At 46.0% G+C, this 19048-nt stretch overlaps 1 protein-coding gene across 1 annotated transcript; it reads right to left on the bottom strand.

Moving 5' to 3' along the window:
- Positions 1-5447: 5447 nt before the first annotated feature.
- On the bottom strand, positions 5448-19048 carry tent4a (terminal nucleotidyltransferase 4A). The gene is given in 16 exon segments (XM_029167588.3): positions 5448-8254; positions 8256-8387; positions 8913-8938; positions 8941-9076; positions 9170-9328; positions 9478-9659; positions 9830-9933; positions 10021-10147; positions 10329-10542; positions 10658-10786; positions 11653-11760; positions 12621-12741; positions 12836-12882; positions 13744-13867; positions 15628-17034; positions 18951-19048. Coding segments are annotated over 15 exon segments (2484 nt in total). The 5' UTR covers positions 16455-17034; positions 18951-19048; the 3' UTR covers positions 5448-8206.

The following is a 19048-nucleotide window of genomic DNA, read 5'->3' as shown; positions in this document are numbered from 1 at the left end:
TGTGTGTGTGTGTGTGTGTGTGTGTGTGTGTGTGTGTGTGGGAGTGTGCTGTACCTATCGGACCGAACAGAAATGTGAGAATGGTGATCCGCGAGATTAGCCAATGTGGAGAGACCCGGTATTTGACTCAAGACTGTGTGTGTTTGCAAGGTAGAGAGAGAGCGAGAGAGAGAGAGAGAGAGAGAGAGAGAGAGAGAGAGAGGAAGGAGAGTGTGAAGTTGGCAGAAGGGGGAGAGAAAGAAGAACTGTGTGTGCTCGTCAGCATGCGTGTGTGTGAAAAGCAGAGAGTGAGTGAGTGAGTGAGTGAGTGAGTGAGTGAGTGAGTGAGTGAGTGAGTGAGTGAGTGAGTGAGTGAGTGAGTGAGTACAGCTGTCGTGAACCAAAAAAAGGACCAAAATATGGAGGGAGAGCAGCAACGGACAAGATTCAAAGAGGGGTGAGGAAAACACACGGGGGAGACAGGAAGGAAAAGGAAGGGGGGGCAGAGTCAGGAAGGAAACATCTCAGGAGGCAGAGTGAGTGTGGGAGAAGGAGGAGAGATAGCTGCCTCAGACATGGGGGTAAGGAGGGGGAGGAGGGGGAGGAGGGGGAGGAGATCACAGATGATGACAGGTCTGTGCGCGTTGGTTGTTTAGAGTAAAATAAGATCTGACGAGCCAAAAAATCCAAATATTGCTCCCCTCCCACCTGCTTTCAGGGACCTCCCTCCCTCCCTCCCTCCCTCCCTCCCTCGCCCCGTTCCTCCCTCCCTCCTTCCCTCGCCCTGCTCCAGTACATGTGATGCTCTGTGAAGTGTGAAAATGGCCGTGCCACTTCAGTGTGTCACATCCACATAGTTTCCTCTTAGCACGCTAACTAGGCACAGGCCGACTCCGAGAGCAAAGGCCGGCGTGTTCATGAATGATGCACGCGCGCGCACAGGGAAAGGGCAGTCTGAGAGATTATAAACCTGCGATAGCAGCAAGGCGGCTGATCGGATCTGGAGGAGCAGCAGTATATAATAAAATAACTGCCACCAGTTGCTTGAGCGAGTGTGGATGACAGTGCATTGGTCAGACTGGGCCGGCACCAGGGGGCCGTTGTTCCACCCTGTGACCATCAGCTTGGACCCAGTTTAAGTGTGAGTCAGAAGAACCGGACTCACACTGGTCACGGCCTCAGTGCAGGTGAGGGGTGAGTGGGGGGGGTTAACATTGCCCCGAGACCTCCCATAGGTCACAGGTGTTAGTTACGGCGGTGCTCGCATCGACAACGGTGAGAAATAGCTCAGCTCCCCGTCCGGCTCCTGTGACGACAGTAATGGCAGCCGTAATGATCCCACATCATTATGTCCCTCAGCACGTTGACCCTGACGGAGCCAACATGTTTTCCCTTAAATAAAACGAGTTCCGCAGAGACCACATAAAAAGGCGTGGTGCATGAATCAAGAGGCCGTAGCTGCTATCTGTTGCTGGTCTTAAATTAACGCTTTAGACGCGTAATTAGCGGTGGCGCGGTCTCCGGGGGGCACGACGCTCCTCGCCTCCATTCAGCAGCGGTCGCTGAAAATCAATCTGTCATTATCGTGTTTGGATGGAAGTAGAATCAGCGCCTTTACGGCTATTATTTAAATAATTCATTAGCAAACACCCAAACTGGCAATCAGACACACACACACACACACACACACACACACACACACACACACACACACACACTGCAGCAACTTAATTCTTTACAGCTGTCATTCACTAACATTTTTAAGATAGATCTGGATCTTTTCTGTCTGATAATGATGACATATTTTCTGACGACCCTGGAGGAAAAAGGTGCTCGCCAGACTGGAAAGCATTAAAGAGAATATGGAAGGTGCTGACCTCCACCATCATGTGAAAATGGAGGATGTCCACACAAGAAACAAGGTGTGTAATAGCCAATAGTCCTCAGGAATCCAAAGGTCGCGTCTAGGACATGAGAGAAGTCACTTCCCAGGAGCCGACGTCAGTGTCAGGAGAACGTCACGCAACCGCAAAAGCTCCCGCCTCGTTGATTTAACCGAGGATTCCACATGTCGCGCCCCATTCCAAGGGCCGAGGGCCGAGCTCCCCGTGTCAGTAACCTCCGGGATGCGAAGCAGGGCGCTGCTGTGGGAGATCAGACTCTCTGGAACGGCAGAAGCCCAAATATTTATTTTAGAAACAGGGGGAAACGGCAGCGGGATCCAAGGGACGGCTGACGCCAGGAGACGCTCATCATAATAAGCCAGATTCCCCCCCGACAAGCTGATGAGGCTGTGTGACGTGGAGGGTGATGTATTGACTGCTGTTCGGCGATGCTCATTCCGTCTCCCGTGACAGGGACTCTGAGCCGGGGGCTTTTTGACCCCATGGAAATTGGTGCGAATCTGTGTTTTAACGTCACGTCGAGTTTCCCCTCTGGTGCCTTTGACAATCGACCCCTGAGGTCCCTGGTGTTCGAGTGTGTTGTGTTTCAGCATATACTGTATATGTGTATGTGGCGTGTTCACATAATACTGTGACATATCATGTGTCCCTGCTTGGCTGCCTTGACTAAGCATGTCTAATGTAATCTAATTAGGTCTTAGATAAGATTAATGAAGTGAGCTGAGCTTCTTGAATCTCCCCCATGACTGCATGTGTGTGTGTGTGTGTGTGTGTGTGTGAGCAAGTGAGAGACAGCTTGAACTATGAGCTGTGAGCTGCTCCTTTTTTAGCTCACCCTTCAGTGTAATATAAGTTTTGTCTTAGTCCTGGAGCACTTCTACCCAAATACTGATAAATAAGATTGGGGAAATCCACAGACAACCCTCTGTCTGTGTGAATTGAGCTATAAATAGTCCTGAACAACAGGTGTGGTTCTGCTGACCACCTGCTACACACACACACACACTGGGCACTAAAGGTGGTGACAGAATGGGAGCACACTCTGGATGAGTGGCCTTAACACACTAATTCCGCATCAACACCCTCCCACATGGAGACAGAGGCTCGGTGTCAGGATGCAGGACGAGGCGATGCAGGCGGAGGGAGAGAGAGAGAGAGAGAGAGAGACAACAGAGCTACTGAGGGGTCGTTTATTTCCCTATTAGGTTTGAGGCTCTGAAAAAACCAATTAGGCAAAAACATCTGTCAACATCAGGATGAACTGTCCCCAATACATTTTTTGGCAGCTAAAGGTGTAGCTGGATAATGTTGACGTTGCCTTTATGATTTTATTTTTGAGTTTCTTTATAAGACGCTAAAATAGAAAAGAATTGTTCCTTCATTACTGCTTCTCTGTTAATTGATTGAAGTCAAGTTCTATTTACAGATTCTCACTTTGCTCTAATCTTATTCTTCCTGCAGGCAGTTTTAATCAAGGCTCTCAGCTATTTTATCTGTGTTTAAGAAGGAGTTATTCTGCTCGTCGGATAATCAGATGAATGATTAGGGCGCGTGACGCTGGCAGCGCCTGCTGGGGAAAATCTGCAGCTTGTCATAAAAAAATAAAATAAAATAAAGACGAGCGTGAGCTCAGGAAACACGGAGACGATTACAATTGGATTCCAGCACGGTTTCTAAACGAAGCGGTACAAGCAGCCTCTGGGGCGTCTGTCGTAAACTGCCTGTCATAAATCAGCGCACAGACTGGATGATTAGTGCCGCCCGGGCGTCACAAACTGCGCGAGCTCCGCAGATCAGTTGCGCGTTATGGATCGATTGGAGCATAAAAGGGTCAAAACACATTCTATATCTGGAGAGACTAAAAATCCAGGTTAAAACGCATCTCGTGATTACGGAATTGTTGATGAGACTGGAAACACTCCCAGACGCAGCAGCTCGCGAACAAAGCTAATTACGGTGGGAGCGCGGGTGTGCTAGACCCCACCGCCACCTTGATGGGGGAAAAGTGGGTTTTCATCGCCTGAGTGGGTCTTTCTCGACCCAGCGGTGATTAAAACGCACCGACATGACCTAGAAAAGTAGCAATCAAGGTGTCGAGGTGAGAGGAAGCGTGAGGAAGCGCGAGAGAGACCCGCCCGCACGGAGAACAGGCGCTCCCCTCGTTAAGACGAGCACCGCGCGCTTCATGACGCGTGACGTGACGTGTTTCTGTCAGTCGAAGTCACGCTGTACACTCGGTCTGTTTTGCATTTGATTCCCAGACAAAAAGCGTTAATTGCGTCTGATTGCCGCCGTTCGGTTCGGTTCTCGCGCGGCTCGTTGAGACGCCGCGCGGCGAGAAAGCTCGCGAAGTCAACGATCCCTGGAGAAATCCTGCCGCGTCATTAAACACATTAAACGAATCTCGAGGCATTTCTTCACACTGAATGTTAAAAAAAACGAACCCCGTGCTGCTTTAATCAGCAAATGATTTATAACATAAGCAAACGTGTGGTCACCTGGTTCTGGGCTCTTGTTGCATAGAAACCAAGACTAACTGAGGTTTTCTACAAATTGACCCTTTAAAGACTCTTTTTTTCCCCAGTCAGCTTTTTTTCAGCCATGTTTCCAGACTTTTTGAAATACTCGTTGGTCGCTTTTGTTACAGTGGGAACCACATATTGTACATAAGGACTCATCAGACTTTTGTTAATATACATTAACGTTATATAAACCGTTATAATGGGCTCCTCCTGTGTGGACACAGCTAATCACCGACGCGTGAAACCACTCATCTGTGTGTGAAGCTTTTCCACTCAAAGTAGGGTCATGGCTGCTCAGACAGACCAAAGCCAGCTGTGTATTTGAACATCCACCTCCCCAGCTTAAATCTGTAAAAATACATTAGTCTTCGAGCCGAATAGACATATGTTGACAGGGCAACAAATAGGAGCTTTTAGCTGTTTTTTTCAGCTTAAGAGCTCACAGACTCCTCTGAGACCCCATTGATTGTTATCTTTTCATCTTCCCTGTTGTTTGTGTCAGCACCGCTCTCAACATGAATCCATACAACTAACCTTTGAACAGGTAGCCGCTAAGAGGAAGGGATCAGGATCATCAGAAAGAGGCGTGAGGAAGGTGTTTCAGAGTTAACGCCACTGGTTTTAACCTAATGCTGAACATGTTCGTGTGGAGACTGTCTATTAGCGCCTGTGAACAGCAGGACGTGGGCACCATCTAGTGTTGAGTTGAAAACTCATGTTGACTTCGTCCAAAGTGTGATTTAGGTGCTCGTTTTATTTCCATGTCCATCACTTTCATCTTATAGATTCAAAGGCTTCCAGACCTGGCATGGGTCTAAAGCCAACACACCCACCAGCCAATAAGAGTCAGCCACCAGACCCGAACATACTGGAAGATTAGCAACTAACAATATTTGTATATATTTTTTAATATTGGATTAACTTTTTGCCAAGTGTATAAAAACATGACTCTGTATAAATATTAATGTCCTGTCAAAGCTTTTCCCAAGAGGCCAACGTTTAATTAGACCAGCTTTACGGATGCACAGATGCACACAGAGCGGCCGTTTTAAAAGTTTTATTAAAAAATAAAATAGAAAAAAATATATTTACATAAAAATGTCAAAAACAAACCAAAAAAAAAAAAAAAAAAAAAAAAAAAAAAAGCTGGGCAGGGGTTTCCTCAAGACACCAGCAGCTAGATGTCCAAAGTGAGGGCTCTGCTCGTGAGAATCAGCCATGACAGAAAGGGGCTGCCAACTGTCTCTGAACAGCAGCCGCCAGGTTAAAATCCCTCACTGTAGTGTACAATGAGCGTTGGGGGTAAATATTACGTCGCACCTACACGTGTACGCCAAAACCTCAGCGGTCCAAACAGCTTTCCTTGCTTTCCTTTCCACCCACTTTCATGCCAATCCGGACGGACGAAGGCAATTTGGCAGCGAGACTGATGGCTCTCATTAACCGCTAACATCTGATGAGGGAAAGTGATGGGGGCAAAAGGAGAGAACCCAAAGCGAGCAGGATTGGACCAGTGAGATGCACAAAGATGTTAATCTACACAGGCTTTGGAAAATACATGTTCATCTTTGCTGTGAGGTTACAGACAACGCTAACCCAGTAAAGAGCATGTTACTGATTTAATGTTTAGCTTCTGATCAGTGCTGGTGTGGCCGTCAGGGGAAGGGGCTTCAAATGGTACCAACTACAAAAAACCTTGATATCCAGTTAACCTTTTAAACAACTAAGCATTGAATGCACCATCACACATCTCCTTCACCCTCTATAAAAAGGAATAAAAAGGTGCAAAAGGACATAGCGAGGCTGCAAACAAACCTGTCTAGAAACTGGTTCTGTTCATAATGTTTCGGTCAAATCATTAACGGTGAGAATCATTTTTCTAATTTGAGGAGGATCATCAACTCATCGGCTTGTGAGTCACTGATCGAAACAGAATCTCTTAATCGGAGATTTCATGAAAGGTAGGCGCAGTTTTGACTGATAGATCAAAGTTGCCAAGTTAAAAAAAACAAACAAAAAAAAACAAAAGAAAAACGACACTAATCATGTAACAGGACTGAACAGAGTCCCAATAAAAAGTTAAAGAATTGTTGGTAGACACTGGGCTTGTTTGAGGCGCACCTGCAGAGTGCAAGTCGCTCTCTGGGTGCAGCTGCTCATCAGCTACCGGGCGTCTGATTAAAAAACCTGCAGTGGTCAAGTCACGAGTCATGTTTCACTATGTCACATACTACAGAGACCCAGACCCAGACCCAACCACTGACATCTCCCGATCCTCACATTTGTCCTGATGGATGTAGAAAACTAGACTTAAAACAACAGGGCCTTCATACAAACACAGGGAAGCCAGGTGAGGGGGGGGCTGGGAGGGGGGGGGGTTGTGGTTCACAAGTTGCCTTGCAAGTCTGACAGTAACATTACTCTGGCCCAACAAACAGTGTTCCCCAGTGGGAAAAGACAGGAGAGTTGACAATAGTTCGAGTCTACTTGCATAGTAATAACACCAGCGTGTGTAGTGTTCTGGGCGAGTCACAGCCAAGTCCAAAGTCCTGTCTGTGAGTGCGTGTGACGCTGTGCTCGCCAAAAAAAATAAAATAAACGCCCTACGCCCACTCCAAGTAAACACAATGAAAGGCATTGCAAACAATTAGCGGAAGTACCTGGCAATCAAATATACACAAGATTCCTGAATGGAATCAAAATATAAGTCCCTTTTTCCAGGGTCCTTGGTTCAGGAAGACACTCACACCCACCGCTCCCCACTTTCCTCCTCCTTTGTGCAGGATCATAAAGGAGAAAACCTTATCTCTCAGAGTCTTGGTGTTAGTCTGCAGTGATTTAGAGCAGTAGGCGTAGTTGACGCCACCTCTGGGATCAGGTTTCCACCGCTGCGCCCCTCAATCGAAGAACGTTGAATGCCAATAGGTGAAGGTCTCTGCTCTAGCAACTTAAACCTTGATCTGTGAATTCGCTTCCTACGATGCGCCACGTGAAAAGACAAGAGCAGGAATGAAGCGCGCTAGCACACAGGCTAAACACAACAGGCTGCCTCTTTGCTTCCGTCTCACAGGCAACCAGCCCTGCACCATCTGGAAGAGCTGTTTTTTTTCTTTTTAAATGAAGTTTTGCCTCCACTGACTGACAAATACAACCAACAGCGCAGTCCCCTGAGGGACAAAGACACATACGCACCAGAAACAAGGCGCCGTCTGCTCACAGGCTGCCTCTTTGGGGCCCAAGCAGAAATACAGCCTCTCCCTTTGGTTCATCCTTTCACTTTTCACTCCAGAATGCCTTAAACTGATGGAACAGGATGCGATCCTTGCCTATTTTACCAAGACATAGAGGTTCAAGTAGCGAAAGAAGGGAGGGATTGTAACAGGGGTCCGCATCAACCTGATGACACACACACACACCCACACACACCCACATAAAATAACAGTATAAAGATGCCTTTACATATACACACACAACTTAAATAAAAAAAAAGACATTATTGCACAAAATGAAAAAATTGTTAAGTATATACGGTATAAAAAAGTGAATAAAGTATAAAAAATAAAATAAGTAAACCTTGGTTGCAAGGGTCAAGAAAATGAAAGTAATAACATAATACTGAAAAACTACACAACCCTGAACAAAAGTCATGCAGAAATGAATGTGTAGTGATTGGAAGAGGAAGATGCAGGACTAATAGCTGTCATGGCAGCTCCGGAATAAAAACTGCTGGTCTCTGGGAACGCGTGCGCGTCCATCCTCCTGTGACATGAAGAGCCAGACTTCGCAGCCAGAGAGGACAAGTCAGGGAAAGGTGAGGGGCTTCTCTCTGCTGAGGCTAACTGGCAGGAATGTCCCTCTTTCTGCGGCGCCAGGTTGGGCGATGATACTGTGTGTGCGTGTGAGTGTGTCCACGGTTGGCCAGGGCGGGGTTGGTGACCAGCGGCGGGTTGTGGAAGCCCTTCACGTTGAACTTGACTCCGTTCTGATGAAGGGTGGAGAGAAAAGAAAAAGACGATATATGAATGAGAATGTTGGAATTACGCCAATGCTTTCAAATCGTCCATTTTATTAAAACGTGCAATGACCTTCAGTGAATTCCCACATGCTTAGACCATAAGATGTGCCAAATGAAATTAAGGAAGAAATAAATTACAGAAAGCATTATGCATCACATTTCATGTTCTACCGAGGATTTACCGGCAGGTACCAACACGTACCGACCAGATGCTGCAACAATCAGGTCTCAGGCAAGCAATCACATAATTAATGGACTACAGATGGCTGCTTCACGTTGTTAGTCGGTAAATTACTTCTTTGAGTAATTGAGGTGAGCGAGGAAGAAATAACCGCTATTTCTTTCTTCTTGTTAGGAGAGATCGGTCAGATTGATACGGGACACTGAAGACAGACAAACAACATGGGATGAAAAATACGACAGCACGAGTGTCTGACACAGGTTTGCCTTGACTGTAAATTGTTGAGTGCGTTTGTGGCATCCCGCGCCTACCTTGTGTGTGTGGCTGGGCAGAGGCCTGGGGGCTGGAGGGGGCAGGAGTCATGAGCATGGGGCTTGGGGTGCATGTGGAAGAAAGGGGGGGGGCCGGTGTCTATACACACCTGTCTGCCAGGTATGGAGTGCATTGCAAGACCACCGGGCAGTGTAACACGAGCCTGGCGGAGAGGAGAGAGAAACAGGTACAACTGTGTGAATACAGAGGAAATGATTCTTTATTTTCCCATCCACTCCCATAGTGGCATCCTCACCTGTGAGCCTGGAGGTATGAGCAGATGATGTCCTCCCATGATGGGCTTCCCAGTGGCCATGTTGAGGCCGGGCGGCAAAGCTAGGCCCAGAGGAGGAAAAGACGGGTATGGAGGGAGGGTCGGCGCAGGGACGGTACATGGCAGCGTGGAATCAGAGTCCTGGAAGATTACACAAAGAGGAAGTGTTTAGAAACACAGTCAAGCTGTCAGCTGGGTTAGAAAAAAAATGAAGAAAGGACTGAAGGTGGCGGTATGTAGCTGAAAATAAATACACACATCATAGACACGGCATGTGCGCCTTTTCTTACGTTGTCTGATCCTGACAAAGAGGACACAGAGGAGGCTGAAGAATGCTGCTGAGGGCTGGAGATGGACATGGGGGAGTCTGCGCTGTGAGGAGATACCGAGTCCCTCTGTTGCTCCTCTGACCCGACGCTGCCACCCAGCACACAGGGCTCCTGCTCCGACACTGGCTCTGTGGGAGGCACCGCTAATAAGGAAGGAAAAAGGATGTTAAGGATGAATGGGTCCTATAAGTTGGCTACATAAAGTAATTCACAAAATCACATTTTATACTCATTAAAATTATCGGTTTTCACCCAGAAGCTTTTCTTATGGTAATTACTACAGCACAGTACATTGCAGTCTCAGGACGCATACCTCTGTCATCTGTTCGTGCTACATCCCTGCCGCCCCACTTCTTGATGATCCATTCCCTGTAGTCGATCACTTCTTGGGTCAACCTGATTATCCTGCCCAGTGTGCTGCAGGAAGGAGAACGACAGACTTTTAAAAGAGCCCAACATTCACCAAGGGCATGTTTAGTAGGGCTGAGTAGGCAGAAATCAAACCTTTCGCAGTCTTTGTTGGGATATGACCGCGCGAGGGGTGACACAGCATGACTCAGAACAGTGTAGGCATAATCAAACACCTGCTTGACATGCATGGCACCATAGGAACCCCTGCCCACATCATTACCTAGAGGATGAAAAGACAACGCACGTATGAGTACAACTATAACTCACCAGCAATTTCACATTTAATCTCCCATGTTTTAGCAAAAGCTTATATTTCTTTAAATTCTCTTGTAGGTAACTATTACATTAGTAGAAATATTCTCGCACGTTACAACTCTTTATAGAACTGTGCAAACACCCACCTGGGAGCAGTGGGTCCTCTATGCAGAGCATGGACGGCCTGTATCCATTTGTCATGGCCTTCATAATCTCGTCTTTGGCCACATACGCGCCTCCATTCTTAATGCGAATTCCTGTTTTCAAGTAGTTAAAATGGCGGCCGTACAACTCAAAGAACTCGATCAGCAAGACGCCCAGGTTCTCATTGGGGTTCCTGGCATCAATGCGAGGATGAAGCTGATGTGAAAGAGAGAGAGTTCGCTTATTGTGTATTAAAAACAAGAACCCTTGTGCACTGACCAAAAAAATAGCGCATGCATACAGTACAGCTTTGATCCATGAGACACATTACCTGTAGGAAGCTAATGACCATGAGGATGAGGCTGTAAGAGCTGATGCCCCCGGTGAAGACTTCGTTTAGATCCCTTTGCAGCAGAAACTGCTTCAGCACAAAGATTAGGTAAGGCAGCACAGGGTACTTCTGAAAGATGAGAGCAGAAATAAAGGGAATGAGAATTTAACCAACCTGCACATTGAATAAAAGAAGACAACCATAAAACAAAAAGATAAAACACTGACACGGCAGAGAGACTGCCTGCATTCAGGAAAAAAAATAGAATGAAACCACGAATGCACAAGGATGGAGGATCATTGCAGAGATTCAGCTTAGGGACAGTACCAAAATCTGAAGCACTGCTTTATGCTGGCAACAGAGACCTGTCTGTGACAATAACTCACAGGGTGATTGTTGTTGTTGCATGAAAAAAGATCTTTAAATGTAGCATAGAGGAACATCCTCTATGCTACATTTAAAGAACGCTCATTTGGCAGCCAGCAGTCGGCTGCTGCTTTCTGGTTCAAAACTGTATCCAGCCCTCGTCTACACACAAGAGTTATTTGATTGGAACCTGCCACGGACTTGAGGCTTCACTTAGGTGGAGGTTAAACTGAGCACGGCTGCTGGGGCCTGTCCCAGTATCACTTTTCTACTCGGAGTGGCCAGGACAAGTGTGGAGTGGAGTGGAATGATTTAAACTGCTGCCTTGACTAATTCAGGGGGAAGTCCCAAAGTTCTGGATTTAGACACCAAAGTAAAATTGTAATTATGTGACTCTGCTTGTGGTTTTGCTTATGTAAATATGTCTACATGACCTCTTTGTGGTCGTTCTCGGTCAATATATGCACTGTAACTTGATTCTATTCAGTACCAAAGACTTTAAGTCATGCACTTTATTGAAATTATGCCTCAATGATTGCAAATGGATTAGTTCACGCTTTGTCTTGTCATCATTCTTAAGTTAAATGAACCCAGAATAACGTTCTTGCAGCGCAGTATGTGGATCTCACCTTCATGTAATCTTTAATGAAGCTCGCTGCCTTGACTCCAGTCTCCACATTAAAACTGATGTCCACCTTCACCTCCGTCTCTTGGTCTGTCAGCTTGATGATTGGCACCTTAAAGAAGATACAGTGACACATATTAGCAAACAGGTCATTATCTAAAAAGACACCCAGCGTGGGATGTGATCGGAGTTGGAGACGATCTGTCACAGCTGACAGCTTTGTAGAAACTATAGCTAGTCCAAAAAAAAAAAAGACAGTGCAGCCATTAACTGCATATTATCATGTCTGGCACTGGCGCTTGCAGTGGTTTGCCTTGTCGTGTGCACGCCCCACAATGAATGTGTACACAAACGGGTTGGGAGCTCTATATACTCCCACTGAGGGACTGCAGCTGTAAACATGGCCACTGAAGTAGGCGCAACCTTAACCAGCGAAATAAACGCAGAAGCCTGAAAGAAAATCAAACAGTGGAGTATTACTATGCATATGGTTCTCCTGCATGCTTCTTATTCACCACAACTGGTAAAATGAGCCACCTGTCATGTGAACAGATGGATGACATTAATTGGGTCTCACAGGTTAGTGCACCTCTTCTTTTCCTTCATGTTTGCACAGAGATTAGAGGAAGAAGGAGCCAATGCTTTATACATCCAACTGACCAGAAAGTCCAGAGGAATTCATAAAAGGGCTGCCAGTTTTTGGTTTGGCTGGGTTTATTAAATGGGAAAGACAGAAGATTTGATGAAGGCCTATTTTTTATTGAATGACTTGTGGTAAAGGACAAAACCTTTAAGAAATGAAATTATTCCCATTATTTGGTTGTGTTACACGGATTGTTATCCCCAAATAGTCACACAGCTATTTATATGTTGCTGCACTAGAATCTGGCTTTACTTAGGGACACTACATAAACATAGCATAACATATGCCTGAAATGCCCAAGAGGGTCTGAAAACCATGTCACTACTCACTGTAGCCTTGTCCAGCACTTTGATGGAGAAGGGTTCTGCCACGTTGTGTTTGCGAAGAGCTTGTTCCAGCTCTTGCAACGGGGGGCGCTCCCACTTCCCAAACACCACCAGGTCGATGTCACTGCGAGTAGAATAAAACAGAGTACACTTAAAATTCTGGCAACAGGCATAACACAAAACTGAGTCTTTCCTTAATCATAAATTATGTGGCTTGCCTTGTTGGAAGGTACAGTCCTGTGCTGAAGCTGCCAAATATTTGGACCTGTAAAATCAAATGTGAAAGAGACAATTAAAAAAAATAATCACTTGTTAAACCTGTGGACAACGAAAATTTTGAACTTAGTGATGTTTTAAAACCCATTTCTTCTACAGTAGACAACAAGTCATATGTTTGCACTACAAACTGGCAGGAAATAGGTATTTCCGCGTTCCATTTGAGGTGGTCAACGCTGCCAAGTGGAGTCTGCTGCCAAATTAAGTATACAATGGCTAGAAAAAATGCTGTGTTTGGAGGCTGCAAGCTCTCCAAAGCAAGTAGAGTGGAGTTCTTTCCCTTCGCCGTCTGATAAATACGACAAGGCAATAGCACAAAGACAGGCCAGGATTAATGGGTTGAAATGAAAAGAGAGGCTGGTACAAATCAGAGGCTTGATCCATTTACCTGACAATCTGGTTCACAGTGGATGTGGGAAAGACTGGCAGCCAACAAATCACCACCGTGCACCACCGTGCGTGTTTTACATGATAAAGTAATGAGGGGAACTACATCAACTCTGCTTCGACCAGCTGCAAAAAACCCTCTCATTACTACTACACATACTGAAAAATGCTTGCATTTTCAAATACACCAATTTTAGAAAAGTACTTGGTGTTGGCAAAATTTCCAGACATAAGAGTTGTTGCACAAAGTCCCATAAATACCACATACAAAACACAGGGTTATTATTCCTAAACTGAACTCAAGCAACCTAATGCAGGTAGTTAAGGACACAGCAAAAGGGTTTCTCAGATTTATGAACTGTCTGATCACAATTTGTGACTGTGTGATTTAAGTGACTCATTTATGATATTAGGATTCTTAAAAGGGGAGGTTGGTCCTAATAGAGAACTGTGGGTTTCTTACATCTGCAGTGGGCCAAAGCTCCTTGATGATCATCTCTATCCGGCTCACCACCTCCTCCCTCATGGCTGCTTCCTCTGGTCGAGGAGACATGAAGTTGTAGAAGTCCATCACCTCCTCGTGGAGCCTGAATACAAATCAAGTGTGCATAATGTGAAATGTGCCTCGTGTTTTCAATTTTAGGTTGTTGAATAAAAGCACTACAGGTGGCCCAAGGTATCGTTTCATGCTTTAGATTAACACAGACAACCAAAGCCATATAGAAAAATGTTCTTAGTCCAAAACGGTTTGCAAAAATGACCCCTAGTTATTGAGTCAATGCTCAATTCGCTGACCTCATTATAATACAAAATTCAAGTCGAATGCACAAGTGTTGTGCAACCTTACTTATTATTCACAGACTTCTGTCTGGTGATAAAGTCATATCTGACAGTGGGTGCTTGAAGAATCCCATGCCTTATTGTTATTGCTGATACGGCTCTGCATTTGGAAGCGAAGTGGCTGATATAATGTAAAATATTCGGATCAGCCTGTGAACAGTGGAACTTTGTTCTGCCCTGTGGCCATTCATTTTTTCTAGGAATGCTTGCCATGATGTCAGTGTGAAATACAGAACAGGGAAACTGTCACAATCAATTACCAGAGGCCAGGAAGAAATGCAGTCAGCTCTAGTACCCACTCCTTAGTGAACGGTCTCTGCCAGCAAGGCAGTGCATGACAATAGCCCACCAGTAACAGAGGGCAAAGGGTTATTGTAGTGATCTACTGTAAGTCCAAATAAGATCTGGTAATAAAGCCATATGTGGCAATTAGGTTCTGCTCCATATCTTTACTCACATTTCTATCAGTGCATTATTTCTACACAGTCACTCATATTTATAAAAGGTCCAGTGTAAAATCCTTTTATGTGACACATTACATCCCACTAACATTAAATACAAAGATTTGACCTACAAATACAAACGTTATTTGTTAGTGGCGGTTAAACATTGATGAACAACATGAGGTCCTAGTGGATTAGCGTTAGGGCTTAAGCAAAGCCAGCATCACGCTAATGGAACAGCAGCCCTGACAAGCACAGAATTGTTTTACAGAATATTCCCAGATGGGTGCAAGCAGCCTTTACAAATATCACAGGTTCCTGCGACCCATATGAAAGTGCCTTGCTCATTTGTTTTGCAAAAAAGGCCCATGTCAGAAAGAGAGAACAAAGTCGAAGTATGGTAATATTATAGATAGACTACTCATTGTAATATCTGTGAATCCAGAACAATCTAGTCTTTTTTTGGTAAGTGGTTTAGCCAGGGCAAGTAAATGGTTGTGGCTCTCAGTTTAGAATAGTCCCTTTTTATTACGGCTACGTTTGGTTAAACTAATTAAATGGAAAAAGCCAATTAACCTGCGCTATTAAGCCGCTAGTATTGTGAATAAAACGTGGATCCAACAGAGGGAGACCGTTAGCCAAGTTAATCTAGTTAGCTGTTAGGCTACATACGACGAGCCACACATCCGGTTTGACACTTCTAAATAAACATCCCACTTTTAAAAATACGACTGGAAATTCAAGATAAAAAGGCAAACCTATCTACACACATATGCGCGCAGTTAATTTTAAATTAGTTCTTCCGAATGGTTAGTTTGAAATGGGATTTTTATAAATTTAGACAAAATCTGTGCACTTCCGGTGTCGGTCGGGCCGTACGCTGGTTTAACGGACCGCCGCGTTAACTTTGTAGCTGCCCAGCTCCGCCACACCGCAATAATGAGTGCACTGTACCAGTGTGCTTGATGCATAGAAACACGCTCGGGTTGGCGTCTTGCAGCCATTAAGCGCAGAAGCAGTCGTGGAAATGAGCCGAACGGCAGCGATGCTGCTCGCCTACTCACCCGAGGACACCGGGGTTGTACTTCCTCGTCTTCCACGGCGTCCAGGTGCTCGCATAATTGCCGTTAGTGCAGTTAGAAAGCAAGAAATTCATCCCATAAGTGCTCGCCTTGTTGTCACTTTTCCTTCGCCCCGGGTGGTGACTGTGCGCGTGGGTCGCCGGTAACGTTACCGAGGGGTGAAGCTGCAGCCGCTTGGCGCATATCTGCTGGGAGGAAAAAGCTGGATGCTCCTGCAGGTGACGGTGGTGGTGGTGGTGGTGGAGCAGATTGACGTTGTTGTCCGTGGCGTCGCTCAACCTGATGAGCAGATTGGCGCCGCCGACATTTTTATTAACGTTAACGCTCCCACCCATAGTTCTGACAAGCGGGCAGCCGGAAGGGGGGCTGTCCGTGCCGGATTCCTGCGAGGAGGACGAGGAGCACAGCGATCCCGTCGTCCGGGGCAGGCTCGTCCCCTCAGCCGCTTCCGCGGCGAAAGCGTTCTGCAGGTCCCCGTTGGACAGCGCGATGCCCAGCGACGAAACCGCGGCGCCGTTGACGCCGACGGTGCCGTTCACGATGCCGTGATGGCTGCTGCCGTTGCTCAGACTCGCACCAACGTTACCGTTGCCGCTGCTGCAAACGCTCCTGCCCGATGCCACAGCGGTCGCCACATTTTTTAAAACGTCCAGCGCAGCGTAATTCACGCGCTGGTTGTGGTATTGATTGAGGAGCTGCTGCTGGCCGGAGAACGCCCGTACTCCCTGAGAGGTCTGCCACACGCGCATCCATAAGGCGTTCGCAGGTCCTTTCTGTTCGGGCTGAATCCAGGCTACCCTCGGATCCATTCAACTTCTTTCTCTGGTGACCCCTCTACAAGTCTCTAACTAACAGCAGCGAGCCCGTTGTGAATCCGCTCCGCTTCCTGGGCCCCTCAAAGGCCGCTAAGCCGTCCGGGCCTGCAAACCGAGAAGTAATTACACGTTCAACCGAATTAGGACCATTGATGAAGTGGCCCCTTTACGCTGCTAGCTGGGGAAAAAAATGCTAGCCGATTCCTACGGGAATTCAATATGGCGTAATCTCCTCAAAATCCAAGCGCATGCGCTCTACGAGGGGCTCTTAAGCGATGACTGTGCCCCCCCTCCTCCTCCTCCGCCCCTCATCCGCCCACTCTCGTTTGATCTAAAGCACGGCATACAAATTTAAATTTCTATATATTTAATAGAAGAATGAATAAAGCCGACGATTGTGCGTCAACAGTGACTACGGGATGTGACCTCCGTGGCTTTTGAAGCAGAGTCTGGGAAAACGAGACGTCCCCGCACCTTCATTACCACCTCCCGGCTGTCACCGCTGGGTGAGGGAGCGGGTGGGAGGGTTCATCGGGGATCCCCTGTCGACATGAGGCTGGACAGAAGCGGAATCCTGCAAAAAAAAATGACAGACAACTGTTGACATCCCAACCTCAGATAACCGCTTCAAGAATTTCAAAAATATTTGCGACTGAAACTACAGCATTCTTGCAGATCTATATGCACAGCTGCGGAGACACGGGCCATTAACTCCCTGGGAGCTTGATTGCCCTGAACCTCATCTTCAAAATGCACTCTTTAACAAATTTGTAATTAAATAATTTCTACAAATGATGGGTGACCATTGAAATGCTGCTCACTTAGCCTTCATATAAACAAAAAAAAGATCACACTGCTGTCCAGAGAGTGACTGAGATTTTTTTCTGGAGCTGCTCTTTTTCCCCTTCATATTTTATATTATCATTGATGCCCCTGAATATAAATAAATATAATAAATAATAATAGTAATCAAGGGGCACACAGCAGGTGGTGGTGTTCATTCCAGACTCCTAATGGCCCCTGCTTTAAGAGCCATCTCAGTCCATTAAGCTCTATGCTTAGTGAAGACATGCTGCATAAGGCATAACCAGCATCTTCTGTAATGTGTATACATGTAAGAGAGAGAGAGAGAGTGTTGTGCATAATGCCCGCCCCCGACCTCTGTTACTCACGTGCAGCATGTGACAGAGTAGAGGAAAATGGCCCAGAGGAGTCTGTGTGTCAGCTATGCTGCTCTCTGTGTAACACACTCAGGCACACACACAGCTGCTCACTCCCACTGTATGGGCTGTGATCAAGCATCTCTCTCTATCTTACACTGTACAAAACACAGGGGTTTGATTGGCACACAGGACTGGAGGTTATTTCTTTTTCTATTTCCTATTTTTTCCTGTTCTGTTTATCGGTCCAAACGCCGGCCAATGAATGTGTGATTTCAAGGTGGTCAGTTTTTATGGCATTACCACAAGTGGACCATAGCTGCCAGATGGGTAACACACACACACACACACACACACACACACACACACACACACACACACACACACACACACACACACACACACACACAGCTCAAAGCTATAATGGAAGTTGTTTGAGGCTTCATGTGTCTTGAATTGTAATGAAGCCACTGCATGTTCCAGATATTTAACCTCCATTACAGGAAAGCTGCAGTTACATACTTCTATCAACAGTTATTTATTATTATTCCACATGCATATATTGCCCGTGGTTTGATAGACCACAGTCACAATGGACCAAAATATTGACTTTTCAGATTTTGGTTATCACCGAAATTACTGTATAGTGAGAATTAACTGATAAAATATCATGATAACAAACATACAGAAGGCATAAAAGGAACAATGTGAATGCAGCTCAATCTCCAAAAGACCTGAAACTGAATCTGGAGGCTCAGACTGTGGCTGTTGATTTTGCATTGCATACTAATGGTAGCGCAGGTTGGCACTTGTCATCACAGAGCAGCTGCCATTGTGAACGCTCTCCCCATGTAAAAGAGCTTGCGTTACAAGCAGTTTCTCCCGGTTGCTTCACATATGCATGTGAAAAAGACAAACCAGATGAGTGGTGCTATAATCAGACAACAGCCCAGGTGAACACAGTTATGCAATTACAGGAGAGGAGGAAGAAGATGAGAAACAGCAAACAGTGTCCTTGAGCAACACGTCCATCACTTTTACTCCCACTCAGACATTAGTCTTATTATTTATTTACTGAAACAATATGAAAATTATAAAAAATAACTAAATCAATAGCAAGATTCTCAGTTATTCAGGTGAAGCTGACTTCTTCTTTTTCAGTAGAAACCTTTTACCACCAATCCAGTAGCTTCTTCAAGCTGGCTGAAGGCCACGCATTTATCCTCCGGTGAGGTTTCCCCTCCCACCTGTGAACGATGGGCTCGTTATGTGAACTGGGTAGTGAGTCGGTGTGAACTCCCAACTACTATGACTCCTCCTCCGCTCTTACTGGGTCGTTGAGTGTGGCCTTCACGCTCCACGTGTGAAGTGGCCTCGATCTTCTTGGGAACAGATGAAAGGCGATGGGTAGGTGTGAAGTGTTTTCTA

Source organism: Betta splendens, chromosome 11 (assembly GCF_900634795.4).
Source record: "Betta splendens chromosome 11, fBetSpl5.4, whole genome shotgun sequence".
In the NCBI taxonomy this organism is placed as follows: Eukaryota; Metazoa; Chordata; class Actinopteri; order Anabantiformes; family Osphronemidae; genus Betta; species Betta splendens.
This window is presented reverse-complemented; position numbering and strand designations above follow the sequence as displayed.